Here is a 13,597-nt window from a genome sequence, read left to right as displayed (position 1 = left end):
TATATATGAGCTAATTTCATGGAAACCGAATTAAGAACAACGTGACTGGTACCGGTATTATTACTGTCAATATCAAAGATTGCCCAAGACTATAAAATTTGGAAATCATTTAACGTCAAACGTGCAATTCCAACTTAATATCGGCTAAAGCTGACTTCGACTTCTGCTCTAGAAGTAAAAAAGTGACCTGCAATACATAGGCCTTATAGAACAATCAATATAAAAAAAATCAAAATGCGTACAGATAAAACGGAGACAAGATTTAGTTAAACAAAAAGAAAACGGACCCCTCAAAGAATAGTTCATCCACTACCTGAAAATTAAGGCTAGAGACTGTGGTACTTTGTTTTTCGTTGTTAGAATTATAGCTAGCTGCGTAAGGTGGATTATTTTACTTTAAAATGAATAAGTAGCAAAATACCACTCTTAAGTTAAATATTATAAAACAAAACGGGTCGCATTAATTCTTTAAATAAATAAGATTGCCTCAATATACCCAGAAATATCTCTATTGACAACTATAAAAAGATGCATCCACACATCTGTTTGATGTATAGGAAACGTTATCCCGAAAATGAATCATCTATATATACATATATGTATGTTTTTCGCGCTATGTCGAGTAATCTGAGTACTAAGTTCATAAGAACCGTCTAAAAATCTGCACCACCATCATTCGTAATGTTCGCGTCTCGTGTCAGGCTCGCTACGTGCCAGCAACGAATACTATTTACTGGTCGGGAACGAGCTAGCTAGGAGTATTACTGATTACCAACAGGTTAACGTCGTCGTCCTTGAACTACAAAGGAGCCAAAGCGGTGCTCTTCTTATTTGAAAATATGCATGGAAGCAAGTTTCACGTGAGGAACTCAACTACTGAATGCTAGTCGCTAGAGAGAAAACAAGATAGACGGTGAGCACTAGCTTGGGGCCTCGAGCCACGAAGGCTCAATTGCCAAAGGCAGAGTGGATCTGTCCTCTCTTTTACCTTGGTCGGATGAGTATTGCCTTTTAGGTACAGCCCTCTGACACTCACTCAACCAAGGCGGGTCGGATGCGAACGGCTGCTTCTTGGTGGCCAAGTTAAACAAGTTTAGGACAAAGACCTTCCTCGTCGCGTCCAAAGTTGTTGTAGTCAGTGAGGGCCTGGGAGGCAAAAGGGGTATTTGAAAACGGGGCGGTGAGTCGAGTGTGTCTACTGCGGTCTGGTTGTGCTTAGGAAGGGCAAGGAGAAACTCGAGGAGTTGTGACCTTCCGTTTTCGTCAGTTTTAGTGAATCCTAGGAAGGAGAACGTTAGTAGCGACCACGGGAACGGCGTCGATGATAATAAAGCGGCAGCAAAAAGAACTAAAGAATGATGCTAGTAGTGGCGTCAACGTTATTCAAGACTTGCAAGAAAAGATCGTCTTGTCCCACTCGTCTGCCCTTCAACGTCGTTCGGCTAACGTTGGCCGTACTGACAATGGCGATGTGCTCTTTAGGTCAAAGTGCGCGAGTGTGCTCTCGTCGAAGCGGTAGTGGTCGAAAGGAGATTGTACACTAACAGCGCAAAGGCACAAGATGCTAATGTAGGCACCGCTGATACTTTCTCTCACCATAGAGCAAGTGAGGGGGGCAGTTTAACTTGTAGGGTTTTTTGGGGGGGGGGGACCTAGCATGGTTAGGGATATAGTGGATGCAAAAATAGCACGAGGTCGGTGATAATAGTAAGCGGGTAGCGAACCGAGGACTTGAATAAAAAGCCTTTGGCGATATGAGCTTTGATTTTTTTACGAGCCACTGCTTTCGTGTATAGCGTTCTTTGTGTGCGTATGTTTCTTCAGCATTCACTATTTGTATGTGCGCTGTTGGAGAAAACAGGACAAGTAAAATCTGCACAAAAGTAACAGCAGTTGTAGTAGTCGAGAAAGAATCATCATTTAATAAGTGCTGTCTCCTTGACTAGCGCCTTCCTTCAGTCAGATGAGGGAATGATCGAGCAGCTCCCCTACCACCTCTGAATGATGGTCTATGTGGCCAGCATAAAACGTTTACTGAGAAAAATGTGCGCCGGGTATCTTATAGGGCAACGTTATACGCGTTTCTATCGTACACTGGTGGTGCAGATTATGTTTCTGTTTTTCATTATTGGGAAATGCTGACTCGCCCAAGGATACAGGACGATACGTGAAAGAGCAGAGGAGGTTCAAGGACGGTGAGATCACGGAAGAAAGTAAACTAGACCCGGTAAGCGGAACTGGTATAATATTTAGGCATTTCTCCGAACTGTAAGACTTCTCCTGGGAATCTCTCCGGTCACGCTTTCGGTCGTTCTTCTGCTCTTGACGCTCCTTTCTGCAGTTGCTTCGTTCGCATTCTCCTCCTTCTAAGCGTTAATTTCTTCGTGGTCTGAGTAAACTTCCTGATGAGGTCCTTTCAGCTGCTTTTCCATGCCGGTCTCTTGACTACATGCGCAGTTACCCTATACCGATGCTACCGTGGTCTTGCTGCTTGTTTCCCTACGTCCTTTGTCAAGTGAACAATGCATCTCTCTACGATGCTAGGCTGAGTTTCTTGCGTTACGCTAAGCGAGAGCTGATGTCGACACTAAATTTACATAGACCATCAGGCGTGTGCAGCCCACACCCGCTGATCGCTAGCCTGAGCATATATGTGTATATGTGCATGTATGTGTATGAAAGAGAAAGAGCGTGTATGCTATACCGTACAGTGTGATGTGGCTCGCGTACCAAACGATGTTCCAAATCGCCGACCGCCACGCGCCGTCGCTTTGATCGTCGGTGTCGTCATCTTTCATCCAATCTTGGGCATGTTCTTATCAGTCCTCGTTTCACCTTCTCTTCGATGTCTGATCACCGAGGCTGGTGTGTCCATGTAAATGTATGGGCCTCCTTTGTCGTTCAACTACTGCTAGTACGACCGCCATGTATTAATGCTAGTAGTATGATGCAGGCACGCAAGCTACTAGACCTTAGTTATATATACCTCTGCAACACTGTCTGTGCTCCTTCATAAATGAGGAAATAACGAGAGACATAAATTGTCCTGGCTCTCATGATAGGTGAAATTGTAGCGTAGTATATGTAAATGAAGTCAAACGTGATCGTGTTAGATTATTTCTCCCTATCCGTGTTTTTACTTTAGCTAAAGTTGAAATAGAGGTGCTGAACTCATCATATGCGATGTCGGCGGGGTTACGAGTCGGCGCTTTTGTCTTTACTGTCGCTGTTGGTATTGGACAGCTCTATGCCATCCATTCATTACCGTGCCGGTTGGTGCTAGATACCATTCGTCGAAGTCGTATTGACCCACATATCTCCGAGCGTATGAAGTTTTCTTCATTACTCGTGGAATACTCACCTCACTTTGTATTTTTTCTTGTTCTGCTATGTTTACAGATCCTGTGCCAGGAAGCGGGACTAAACTCACTCCCCACCAAGTATATACCCAAGGATGCGCGGCAGATACAGATGATGAGCAACAGCATTTCGCTCATCCCAACTGACGCGTTCAAGCACTTCAGGCACCTCAAAAAGCTTCTGCTTGACAACAACCAGATTACGGTGAGACAGAAAACAGGATAAGACACATGCGGGGAGAATATGAGGATAGACAACGGCAGGACTTAGAGAAAGGCGTACAAGCTCAAGGACGGCTTAGTTAGCGACCAGCTGCATAGGACGGTGGTCCTTATGCAGAGAAACACGAGCGGGCCTTTAGTTTTTTGCGGCTCATGTGTTTGTGAAAGTAGTGAACGAAAACTGGAAGAGGAAGGTACAGAGAGAGGGAGAGAGAAAGGGAAAGAATGTTGTATTCTCTTTGGCAAACAGAGTGTCTCGCAGGACATGACCATAAACCAGTCGAAAGCCATAGACGAGTAATGTTCAGCGCCTACAGCACGTCAACTATGGTAATGATAGTCCCAAACAGCGGCGTGTTATGGCGAGTGCGCGGTCTCAGAAGGGTCGTTAAGTTGGGCACGCCGGGGTTTTCTGTTTGCCTAAACTGGCTGGCGCAAGACTATACCTAATCACATAGCATCCTTTTGACTAAACGTAAAGAAGCTAAAGAGCGAAAAGAAAACGGCTATTACTGACATTAAGAGACGAAAGGCAAACACGTCTAAACGCCTTCTATTGTAAAAGCCATTGACCACGTGCTACACCAGTGACTGTAGCCCGGTAGTATAGTTTATATATTCGTGACGTGTCTTCATCATGCGTTCTCTTCTTTGCCGTCACATTTATTCGATGCGGATTACGAAGTTGTTGCAGGGGACCCACTGACTTGCTTTATTTGTTGCAGGTAGTAGCTCCGAACGCGTTCCGAGGCCTAAAGCATATGGAAGAGCTAAGTCTGCAAAATAATCCTTTAACCGTGCTAGCCAGTTATAGCTTTTCGGGGCTGCAACATATCCAGTTTCTTAACTTGGGATACAACCGAATCCAGAGTATTGAAGCAAACGCATTTGCTGGTAGGTATTAATATAATTAGTGATCGTGTCTACAGTTAGTGTAACATACCAGTACGTTCATGTTATCAGAACCCTAACGGAGCGCCAAGATGGCGTCAAACGTGAATCCTGGTACTATCAAGAAAAAACACTGAAATATCTCGTGTATCTCTGCAACCTCTGAACCTATTATTTACTCTATATATATATATATATATATTTACCTATTATTTACAGATTCGCGAGATATTGAGCACATTTCGTTGGATGCTAATCCTCTAGTGATTATCAAGACAAAGGCATTTAATGATATTCGCGACGTCGGCGTAATTTATATGCCACTGCGTGTAGACACAATTCAGGCAGACGCGTTCCACGGCCTGGAAAATGTCACCGAATTAGCGTTCGACCAAATGAAATCCGATGCAATTGGACAGTTTGCTTTCCGAGGATTAAACAAAGTCGATCGCATCATTATCAGTAACTCAGTCGTACGCGTTTTTGATTCAGGTGTGCAGACATTTAATCACCAGACATCTTTGGATCACTCATCATACAAACCCATAGTTTCACACATAAAGACAATCGTTGCTCATCCGACGCGAGACATTCCGAAAGAAGCCCAAATTGAATCAGTAAAGCTGTCTTTTGCCTACCATGGTACCTACCATAATTACTTACATCTGAACCAGGTAGAGATTGGAACTGGTTAGCCATTAGTCGACTATTTTCGATATACTAGACTCAGTTAAGGTATAATTTACTTTCAAACCTAAATAATAAAACGATGACAAACTCTAACTTGCTTGATTCAGTAACCGCTTTCCACGCTTTACTATACTATAAGCTAACAGTAGATAGAGCATTTTTTATCACGCGACTTTCCCTTATTTTTCAGGTGAGCTTTTGTGAAATTAACCTTAACATAATTCTTATCCGATTTATGCTCCGATTAGAGCTTCGTCATCATACCTTTCTTTAACCGTTGCTTGAATCATCTTGATGACGGGCGGCACAAAATGGGAATAAAAATAAATAATCAGCATTGCAAGTTCTACATTTCCCTAAACTAACGCAGCTTACCTACGTTTCCACTCTACGCCATGACAACTGACATCACAGCACCATAGCTCGTTTCCTCGACTCGCAATAGCCCTTGCGTTGTTGAGTTCGTAGCCACTGCCTTCTGCTTTTTGCTCACAGCTTCCACCAGCTCATCTTCGCCCATGAATGTGACTTTGTACTACTACTATTCAGCCGTCTATGTCGTTTCTTTATTGCTGCCAGCATCTCGACTACCCTTTTTCTTAACCGTTCGTCCCTATACTACCCTAGCCAACAGACGACCTTCGGTTTTCATCGGCTGGTTTCAGCTGTCCTGCTTTGTTGCGAAACATGAAGGCGCCCGAGGTGAAGACGAATGGATGCCGGGAGACGGTAGAACACAGCCAAAGAGTCTAACGGGCACGTGGGACTGGCGCTAATACGCAGGACATGTGGTGGAGTGTGCGTCACTGCATGCCTGTTTCCTGTGTATATCCATGTGCGTCTCATTCTGTCTGTATGCCTTCGCTGTGCGAGGCATAAAACGAGGAAACTATGAATGACTGATGACATGTCTGGCTTGTTCCAATAGCTCATTAGTCCCCCTTGCTGGGTGTCGTTCTCTCGTGAAAAAGAGTGCCGCCACGGTCGGTATTGGCAGGGCTAGCCCTCAACTGGGCTCTAACTTCCTCCTCATCGGCCCCATTGCCCCTCCTGTGCCTGTATCCTCTAGAGCGCGCATTTCCCCACGCATTCAGTCTCTCTGTCAGTCCTGCCCATCAGCCCTGAAAGCCTTCCGTTTCCCGCTTTCTATTATAGTTTCTCTTATTATTACTATTATTATTGCTATAGCTTATTGTATTGGTAGCAAATGGTAACAACTGCAAAAGTAGTAAAGGTTGTGATAAATGTAGTATGTTAACACTGTTATCCCATACGTTTCCTTCACCGAACGCAAAAAAACGAAATCGATGACCGTAGTGTGACTTTCGGAACTTGTTCTACAGGTGACAGGTTCTGCTACTTCAGGCCTATTCTAGCTATAGGATATTAAATACCATCTCTGATCGGTAATTCTGGTGAGTGCATTAATAAACTGTGTGTAACGGCCTTTTTGTGCTATCGTAATTGACGTTACAAATAAATCTGAAATACATAGGTAACGCACATTCACTTTTTGCTATCGTAAGCAATGCCAGATTTTTGCAAAAGATGCACTTGTTTCTAATAGATTTTTATCGTACGAGTATGGTAAACAGCTTAGAGTTACAAAGAAAATTTCAAATGAGGTCAAGTGATGATGAAGCAAACAAATGATACCGCCTTTTTTCAAGACAGTTACGGAACGTTCATTTCGAATTTTAGCGAAACTTCTCTCGCTGTGTCCGTATCAGATTGTCATCGGATACTTAAAGGGTTGATTCTGCTATTTTTGACATCTGGAAGGAGTTATGAGTTTGAAGGGTCCTCGTCTGTCAAAGCCTTATACACTGCTTAAACAAACACGGTCCCTCAGTGCGTTCTACCCGTTGGAAAGACCCTGTGAGTGCTGAACACTTCTGTCTTGCGACATCCGTCCTCTTCGAAATATTGGTTCTATATATCTTTCGTTTCATCGCTCTATTGCTCTATATGCCTCTTTAGCCGTACACATGCATCGAGTGACTATCTACAAAGCTGGGTAGAAAACGGCCGTGTGGACCACGAAAGTGTTTGTGGACATGACGACCGCGGAAGCTGTGACAGCGAGGGCTACTACTTTCTTGTCCGCTTATCGGATTGCCTTCTATCCTTGTACCGTCGTTTGTGTACACATAGATCTAGCTACTTTTATCCAGAAGCTCTTATAAATGCTTCCTCTCCTTTTATGCCATGTTCGGCTAGCGACGGTAAGCTACTAAATAGGAAGCCACCATACAATCCTGGTGATAATATGCGTCAAGAAATTTAGTGACTTACCTGACGAGGTCCATAACACTAACATGGGGTCCCATGTATTCATGGACCTTAACTTATGCCTAACTACTGCCTAGATTAACTTCTAGGTCCGACGTTTCCTGGATAAAGTTCTTCTTGCTCCTAAGCCGTAGAAGGCGCAAGCACTGGTGGAATTGTTGGTTAATTGCGAGTAGTCCTGCACGAGAAGGAATAAAAGAGGCCGTTGGAGTGCTGCGTTTTCATTTTTTTTTCTTTTCCCTCTGTCGAGCAGAATTGGTTTGTGGTTTAAGTAATAAAAAAAAAGCATGAAGACATACTCGATGAACATCTGCTCTTTTCTCTCTGCATCAGTTTTTTAATTTGGCCTGCCTTGACCTTTTATAGTTACCGGTCCCTTTCCTTTACCTCTCACTTCTTCTCGTTCCGCTTGTGCTCTGTCCTCGTCTGTTTTTTATACTGTTTTAGCGTAATAAACGAAAGACTTATAGCAAGTCAACTCCGCTACTCCAAGCTAGTGTCATCAAGGAACATCCATTGTAGACAGAACACGATAATGCCCCCTCACAAACTTTTACTACATTTTATATTGGACTGAATTAGCGGAGGCCTCTTGTAGCGTTGCTGTCAGCTGTGCCGCTGATTTGCGCACGTGCGTGAGCTTGCAAGTTGCAACCAACCCTAAGTAGTGTGTAACAAGGAAGCTTGTATTGTCAAAAATGCGACGAAATAAAAGACCGGAAATCAGACAATTGGGATACTATGTCAATTATATCCGCCGTAGGTCATGTATTAAAAATCTACAAAAATTTAATATCGAAAATACGGCTGATAACGCAGACGTAAGCCAGCCATACGGTGAGCGTTATTTTGCTACCCTTTCCAATTTCTCCTACCTGCAAACCTGCAGTGTTGTTCTAGCTACGCTGCTCTTGATGAGGAAAAACTTGGCAGTTGTGGGCGCAAAAGAAATGGTTAGCTGAGACGAATGGTCTTGGAACTTTCGGGTAGATTGATTAGAGGAAAAGAGGCGTGAAAAGAGGAAAAGATCTAAACACCGCTTCCTTTTCTTCTCAAGGCTATCCTACAATACAGTTCTTTGAGCGCATAGTATAGAAACATAGAAAAGCCATAGAGAAATGTATATGGTGTACGAGTACATATAAATCATACTAGTAAGTGATAGGTTGTGTCATTCTATTGAGTTGCCGCTGTATAAAGCTAGTATTGGCATAGTATAAGGTTATTATCGTTTTAATGAATTTTTTTACCAGATAATTCTAACTTCATAACAAAATTCTTATTGCTCTAATTTGCTGCTTCTTTGTTACTTTGATTACAGGCGCATTTACGGGTCTAAAGGACGCAAATACGATTTTGCTAGAGGGCAACATAATTCAAACAATCAAAGCAGCAACGTTTGCAGGTACACGGAATGTGCGATCAGTGAAGCTGGTTAATAACCGTATCACTAATCTAGTTCCGGGATCGTTAGACGGACTTAGCCCCGAAGTTCGTCAGCTGCGAGGAAATTTCATCCCCTGTGATTGTCGGCTTGCCTGGATACAGGCCGTACTTAAGATGTCACATGCGATCAATACAACGTTCTGCTCAGAACCATCAGAGTTTCACAACACGACGGTCGCACACGCCCTTGAAGTGCAACGTGCCCAGGAACAGCTAAGCTTCAACCAGGTGCATACCTCTTGTCGACCCGAGGACTTCGAGCCGAAAAAAGGCTACTCAGAGCAACAGAAGGTCAACACGGCGACAACAGCGGCCGCCCGACGAAGAAATACCGCGTCGTCTCCCATTCTGCTCACCCTGCTAATCACGACTTGGTCGTTGGCACTATAGAGTTTAGGTGGAATCGACGAATTAATTCCGATAGGACCAGATGGAACTTGGGCGGAATGGGTTGGCTTATTGACGTTACGCCAATAATACCTCTATCTTCTATACGAACGATTGATTAAATGATTTACAAAAATAGATGCGAATGATTAAACATTACCACCAGTAGCGCTACCTTTGGGCCCTTGTTTAAAGATATTTATGGACTGTCCCGCAGTGCCGTCGAGAGACACTGAAAGACCTTATAGGTATTCTCTTATTTGTTTTTATTTAAGGTCGATTGTCGTAGTTTCCTCCTGATTGTATTCCCATCTTTCTTCTAGTATAAATATACAACACTGATTAAACGTGGACAATGAGCAGAACGGCCATTTAGGACGAGATCGTCGTCATCTACAATGCATGCCTATATTCCTTCGGACGACTGATCGTATCTATCGTCGAACTGCTATTCAGTTGCCGTACAGAGTCAATGCGATCTTTGATAGGTTTAAGTTAGACAGAGAGCCTGTTACGGGATAGGATAAATGAAAAGCTAAAACTGGACGAACCAACAGTACAAGACGCAGAGGAAAAAGTGGACGACGTAACAGGAGAGGAGAAAGTAAAAACAGATGTTGGGTTGTGGTGCCTGAGGGCCCTATATTATAACCGTCGTGTTACCGCAAATCTCTAAATTTAATCACCTTTAAACTTTGGCTGTCAGTAACAAACGGCGATGATGGAATATATTTGATTGGTGGAAGGCGATGGCTTTCCGAGTGTTTCGACCGAGCCTTAGACGCTTTCGTTCTGGCTCGAATCAACGAATACCCTTAACTGTCTAACGCGACGTATCAAAGCGGAACATATATTTAATCTTGTCACCATTTTGGTTTGGGCCTCTTATGACAAAGTTGTCCCTTCGGCTTTTTGCTGAGGATACTGACCGCACCCACAATTTTCTGAAATGAACTCCGGGGATTTCGTGAGCAATGCGCTTGACACCACTGACCCCCATCCTACCCAGTTTGACACGAATAGAATGGGAAACGAATCCCAACATGAACCGATGGATGTAAATATATATACAAAATGAATGACTATAATAATATAGATGACTAGTGAAATTCATGTATGGATTAACGAATGAACGCCCAATGACTGTACTATATTAGGTAGTGTGACAGCTGCTAGGTATACGCTCAACGAGGTAAATATGCGGCCGGGCTTCAAATGGGAAGCGGCTCCTAAAAACAAGGAGTTGTATGACCACCACAAGAAAGAAAGCAAAACAGATGTTGCAATGAGATGTCGAGGTGTTTGTACATGCGTAGTGTTAATAGTCATGACTCAACGATGAATGATGACATTAATATAGAGATAATGACAGCTAGTAATAACAAATAATATGGTAAAGAAGGAAGCAAAGTTACTTTAATACTGGCAGTACGCAACAGGCGGTCATGAATAGGAGAAGAAAGTGAAATGCATTGATTTGAAGAGCCAATATACGATATGTCAAAACTTACCACAGACAACGCACCTGTAAACTTCGCTATCGAAGCTTCACGGTGAGCCAGTCTGCGTTAAGCTTATGTACGAATGATCTGGGCCTCTTCAGATACTGATGAAGAAGATAGAATTAATCGAATAGTACGAATTGATATGTCTACTAGGTATAACAGATACTTACGAGGAATGAATGGACGATTTCCGTGCGAAGAAAGCTCAGCAAGGGGGAACAGACAAGAGTGGGTTGAACGCCGGCAAGTGATGTAAACAGGTAAACATTAAGGAACTAGCAAAATACTGACGGGTCATAGTCGACTTAACAAGGTGGTGGAACTAGCAGAAGCAATTATTAAACGACACGAAAGAAGACTTGACACAAGAAAACGAAAGAAACGAGGCCAGGTATAGTATGACCGAATGGAATAAACTTAGTGATTATAAACCGTTGAACTGATACGTGTTGTAATTTCAATAGATGTTAGGTATAATGTACAACACATAGACTGTAAGCGGCTAATGTGTTCACACACGCCATTGAAAAAGCGAAATTATTTAACTTTGGCCTTTTTGTTTCACGTTTAGGTTAAATGTATGACATTCGTAAACACATCTGTGCTTCAGAGGATACCTGTAGATACGTTTAATTAGCAGAAAGAGCGACATTCTACAAAAAAAATACAGTAATTTTCCCGTTTGTCTAATTAGAAGACATTATTCCGTCGCGGGTGGAAACTTTTTATAGATTGCTCTGTGAAAAAATATTATATTGTCAGATCACTCGTCTGTTATGCGTCACCTTTATCCCCTTTGAAGTATCAGAACGGGCTAATATTTTTTGGAGTCAAGGGACAACTATGTTGGTGGTCGGTATTTTGGCTATCCGAACTTTTTCTTTACCAAACCCATTTACACGTATTCTATATCTGATGCACTCCTAGCTATAAATGATACGATCGAATAGGATTCTAACACTAAGACTGCGATAGACGTCAGTTTGGTAAAAGCGGTAATTTCATAACCGGGACAAATAGTGTTTGAGTAAAGTGCTCAACTGAGACGGTCCCCGAATCTCATGAAAAGATGCTATCGTCCAGTTAGTCAGGCCTTGATTGAATGACGTAACTAAAAACCAGGTTCACAATGAATTTGAACAGACGTATAAAGCGGCCATGTCAAGACACTATGTGCTGTAGTCGTAGTAGAAACAAACTCCACATTTCTGAAAGAAACAGGAAAACAAGCAGATAAAAATGAGAAAAATCGATGGCTGCTGCAGTTTGTCATGGTGGAAGTTGGTAGCAGTACAGTTATTGAATGGGCAAGATTCGTTGAGAGAGTTAAATGTATTTATGCGAATGAGTTGTACAGCCTATCTCGAAACAAGTGTTTAGTCTACCTAATAATTATAGATTTCGGAATCAGTGAAAACCTCAGTTATGAACGGCAGCAATTTTCGACCGTACCGATTACGGGAAAAAAACACTATATACTAGTGAGATATTTTAGAAAGCAGACTCGTATCGATATTTTGAAACGTTCGTAAACAAGATGATCCTAACTTGCTTTAATATCCAGCATGTTATACCACCGTTAGAAGGAAGAACTTGTCAGAAAATCTTTTCAGCAAAATAATCCAAAACATCGTATACTAAATTTTATTAGGAGATATCCTAGTTACTTTGAGATGGTGCTCAATTCAGTGATACTACACAGTTCCTTCACGCACTGAACTCTAACGTAATAGCAAAAATCATATTGTAGTCTGCCCCAGAAGAGTGGTGTTGAATGAGTACGTTGCCAAAGAATTCACATATGACAAGCCGTATGTGAAGACTGTAGCAACGTATTTGTGCCATACTTCAGTATCGCAACCAATTTGTCTAAGACCATTGTATATAAGTTTGAAATCAGCTCAGATCGGGATTTGATTGTTATCCTTAGTTGTTCTGTCCGTTCACTTCCATCAGTAATAACAAGTTGACGACATCGGTTATGTAAAACACACGAAGAACTCTTAATCAATTCTCTCATTTTCAACCCTTCGTTCAGGAAATATAGCGATATTTAGCATATGCATAGGAGCGTTTATATATAGAAATATATGTACGTTTGGTGAACTCATAGTAAAGATCGCCGCATAGATAGTAACCGACTTGGTCTCGACTTATTCTCGAGTTCCTGTTAGGTGCCAGGTTTAAGTATATGTATGCCTTCACCATATAGCACCACCCATAATGGGTATAATTACGGTGTCATTAGACTCTAAAAAGCTTCTCTGACCAGGGTGAAGCCTGCGAACGACGTCGGAGCGGAGGAAGCTGGAAAGTTCTTTCAAACGCTAAATAAATGGGCAAATCCGTTGCTAGAAAGCAAATAGGCTGGCTTCCTGTTGCGTTTTTCTTCTTCTTCCTTTTTTTTCTACTCTGTAAGACCGACACGCCTTGAAATTCGTTTTCAGCATACAGATAATATAATGGCACGCTGCGTCAGTAGGCTATATATAGATAGGAGAGTAAGAAATAGAAAGATAAGTTCATTTCTAGCGGGGTTGAACACAGCAGAAGATCCCTTAGTTCCCTATTCTAAACAAAATGATAGGACCCTTTTGCTCCTCAAGCTGTCTGGCTTTAAAGCTAAGCTTAATGCCGCAGTCTTTGATTGGAGCAGTCAGATATTTAATGACAAGATCTTAGAATATTCAAATGTATGAATCTGGCGCTTTAAATTGTGTATCGACATGCCGCGTGTACGATTCTCCGAGAAAAACAAATAAATTTTTAATTTTACTTTTTTAAGATTAATAGGAGCTATAGTTT

General features: G+C 42.3%; 1 protein-coding gene across 6 annotated transcripts in view; it reads left to right on the top strand.

The window, feature by feature from the left end:
* Positions 1–11,231, top strand: part of LOC111247569 (uncharacterized) — a 65,004-nt gene extending 53,773 nt beyond the window's left edge. For 5 of the 6 annotated variants that reach the window (XM_086983405.1, XM_086983402.1, XM_086983403.1 and 2 more), the window contains 4 exons: positions 3,400–3,564; positions 4,307–4,475; positions 4,692–4,964; positions 8,776–11,231. In XM_086983405.1, the coding sequence (XP_086839531.1) occupies positions 3,400–3,564; positions 4,307–4,475; positions 4,692–4,964; positions 8,776–9,290 (1,122 nt within the window). In that variant the 3' untranslated portion in view covers positions 9,291–11,231. The remainder of the gene's footprint in view (positions 1–3,399; positions 3,565–4,306; positions 4,476–4,691; positions 4,965–8,775) is intronic. The other variant, XM_086983406.1, reaches the window with a different exon arrangement.
* The last annotated feature ends 2,366 nt before the right edge of the window (positions 11,232–13,597 follow it).

This window comes from Varroa destructor, unplaced genomic scaffold (assembly GCF_002443255.2).
Source record: "Varroa destructor unplaced genomic scaffold, Vdes_3.0 BEIS01000003.1, whole genome shotgun sequence".
In the NCBI taxonomy this organism is placed as follows: Eukaryota; Metazoa; Arthropoda; class Arachnida; order Mesostigmata; family Varroidae; genus Varroa; species Varroa destructor.
Note: the sequence above shows the minus strand (reverse complement) of the source record. Positions and strands in the feature narration are given on the sequence as shown.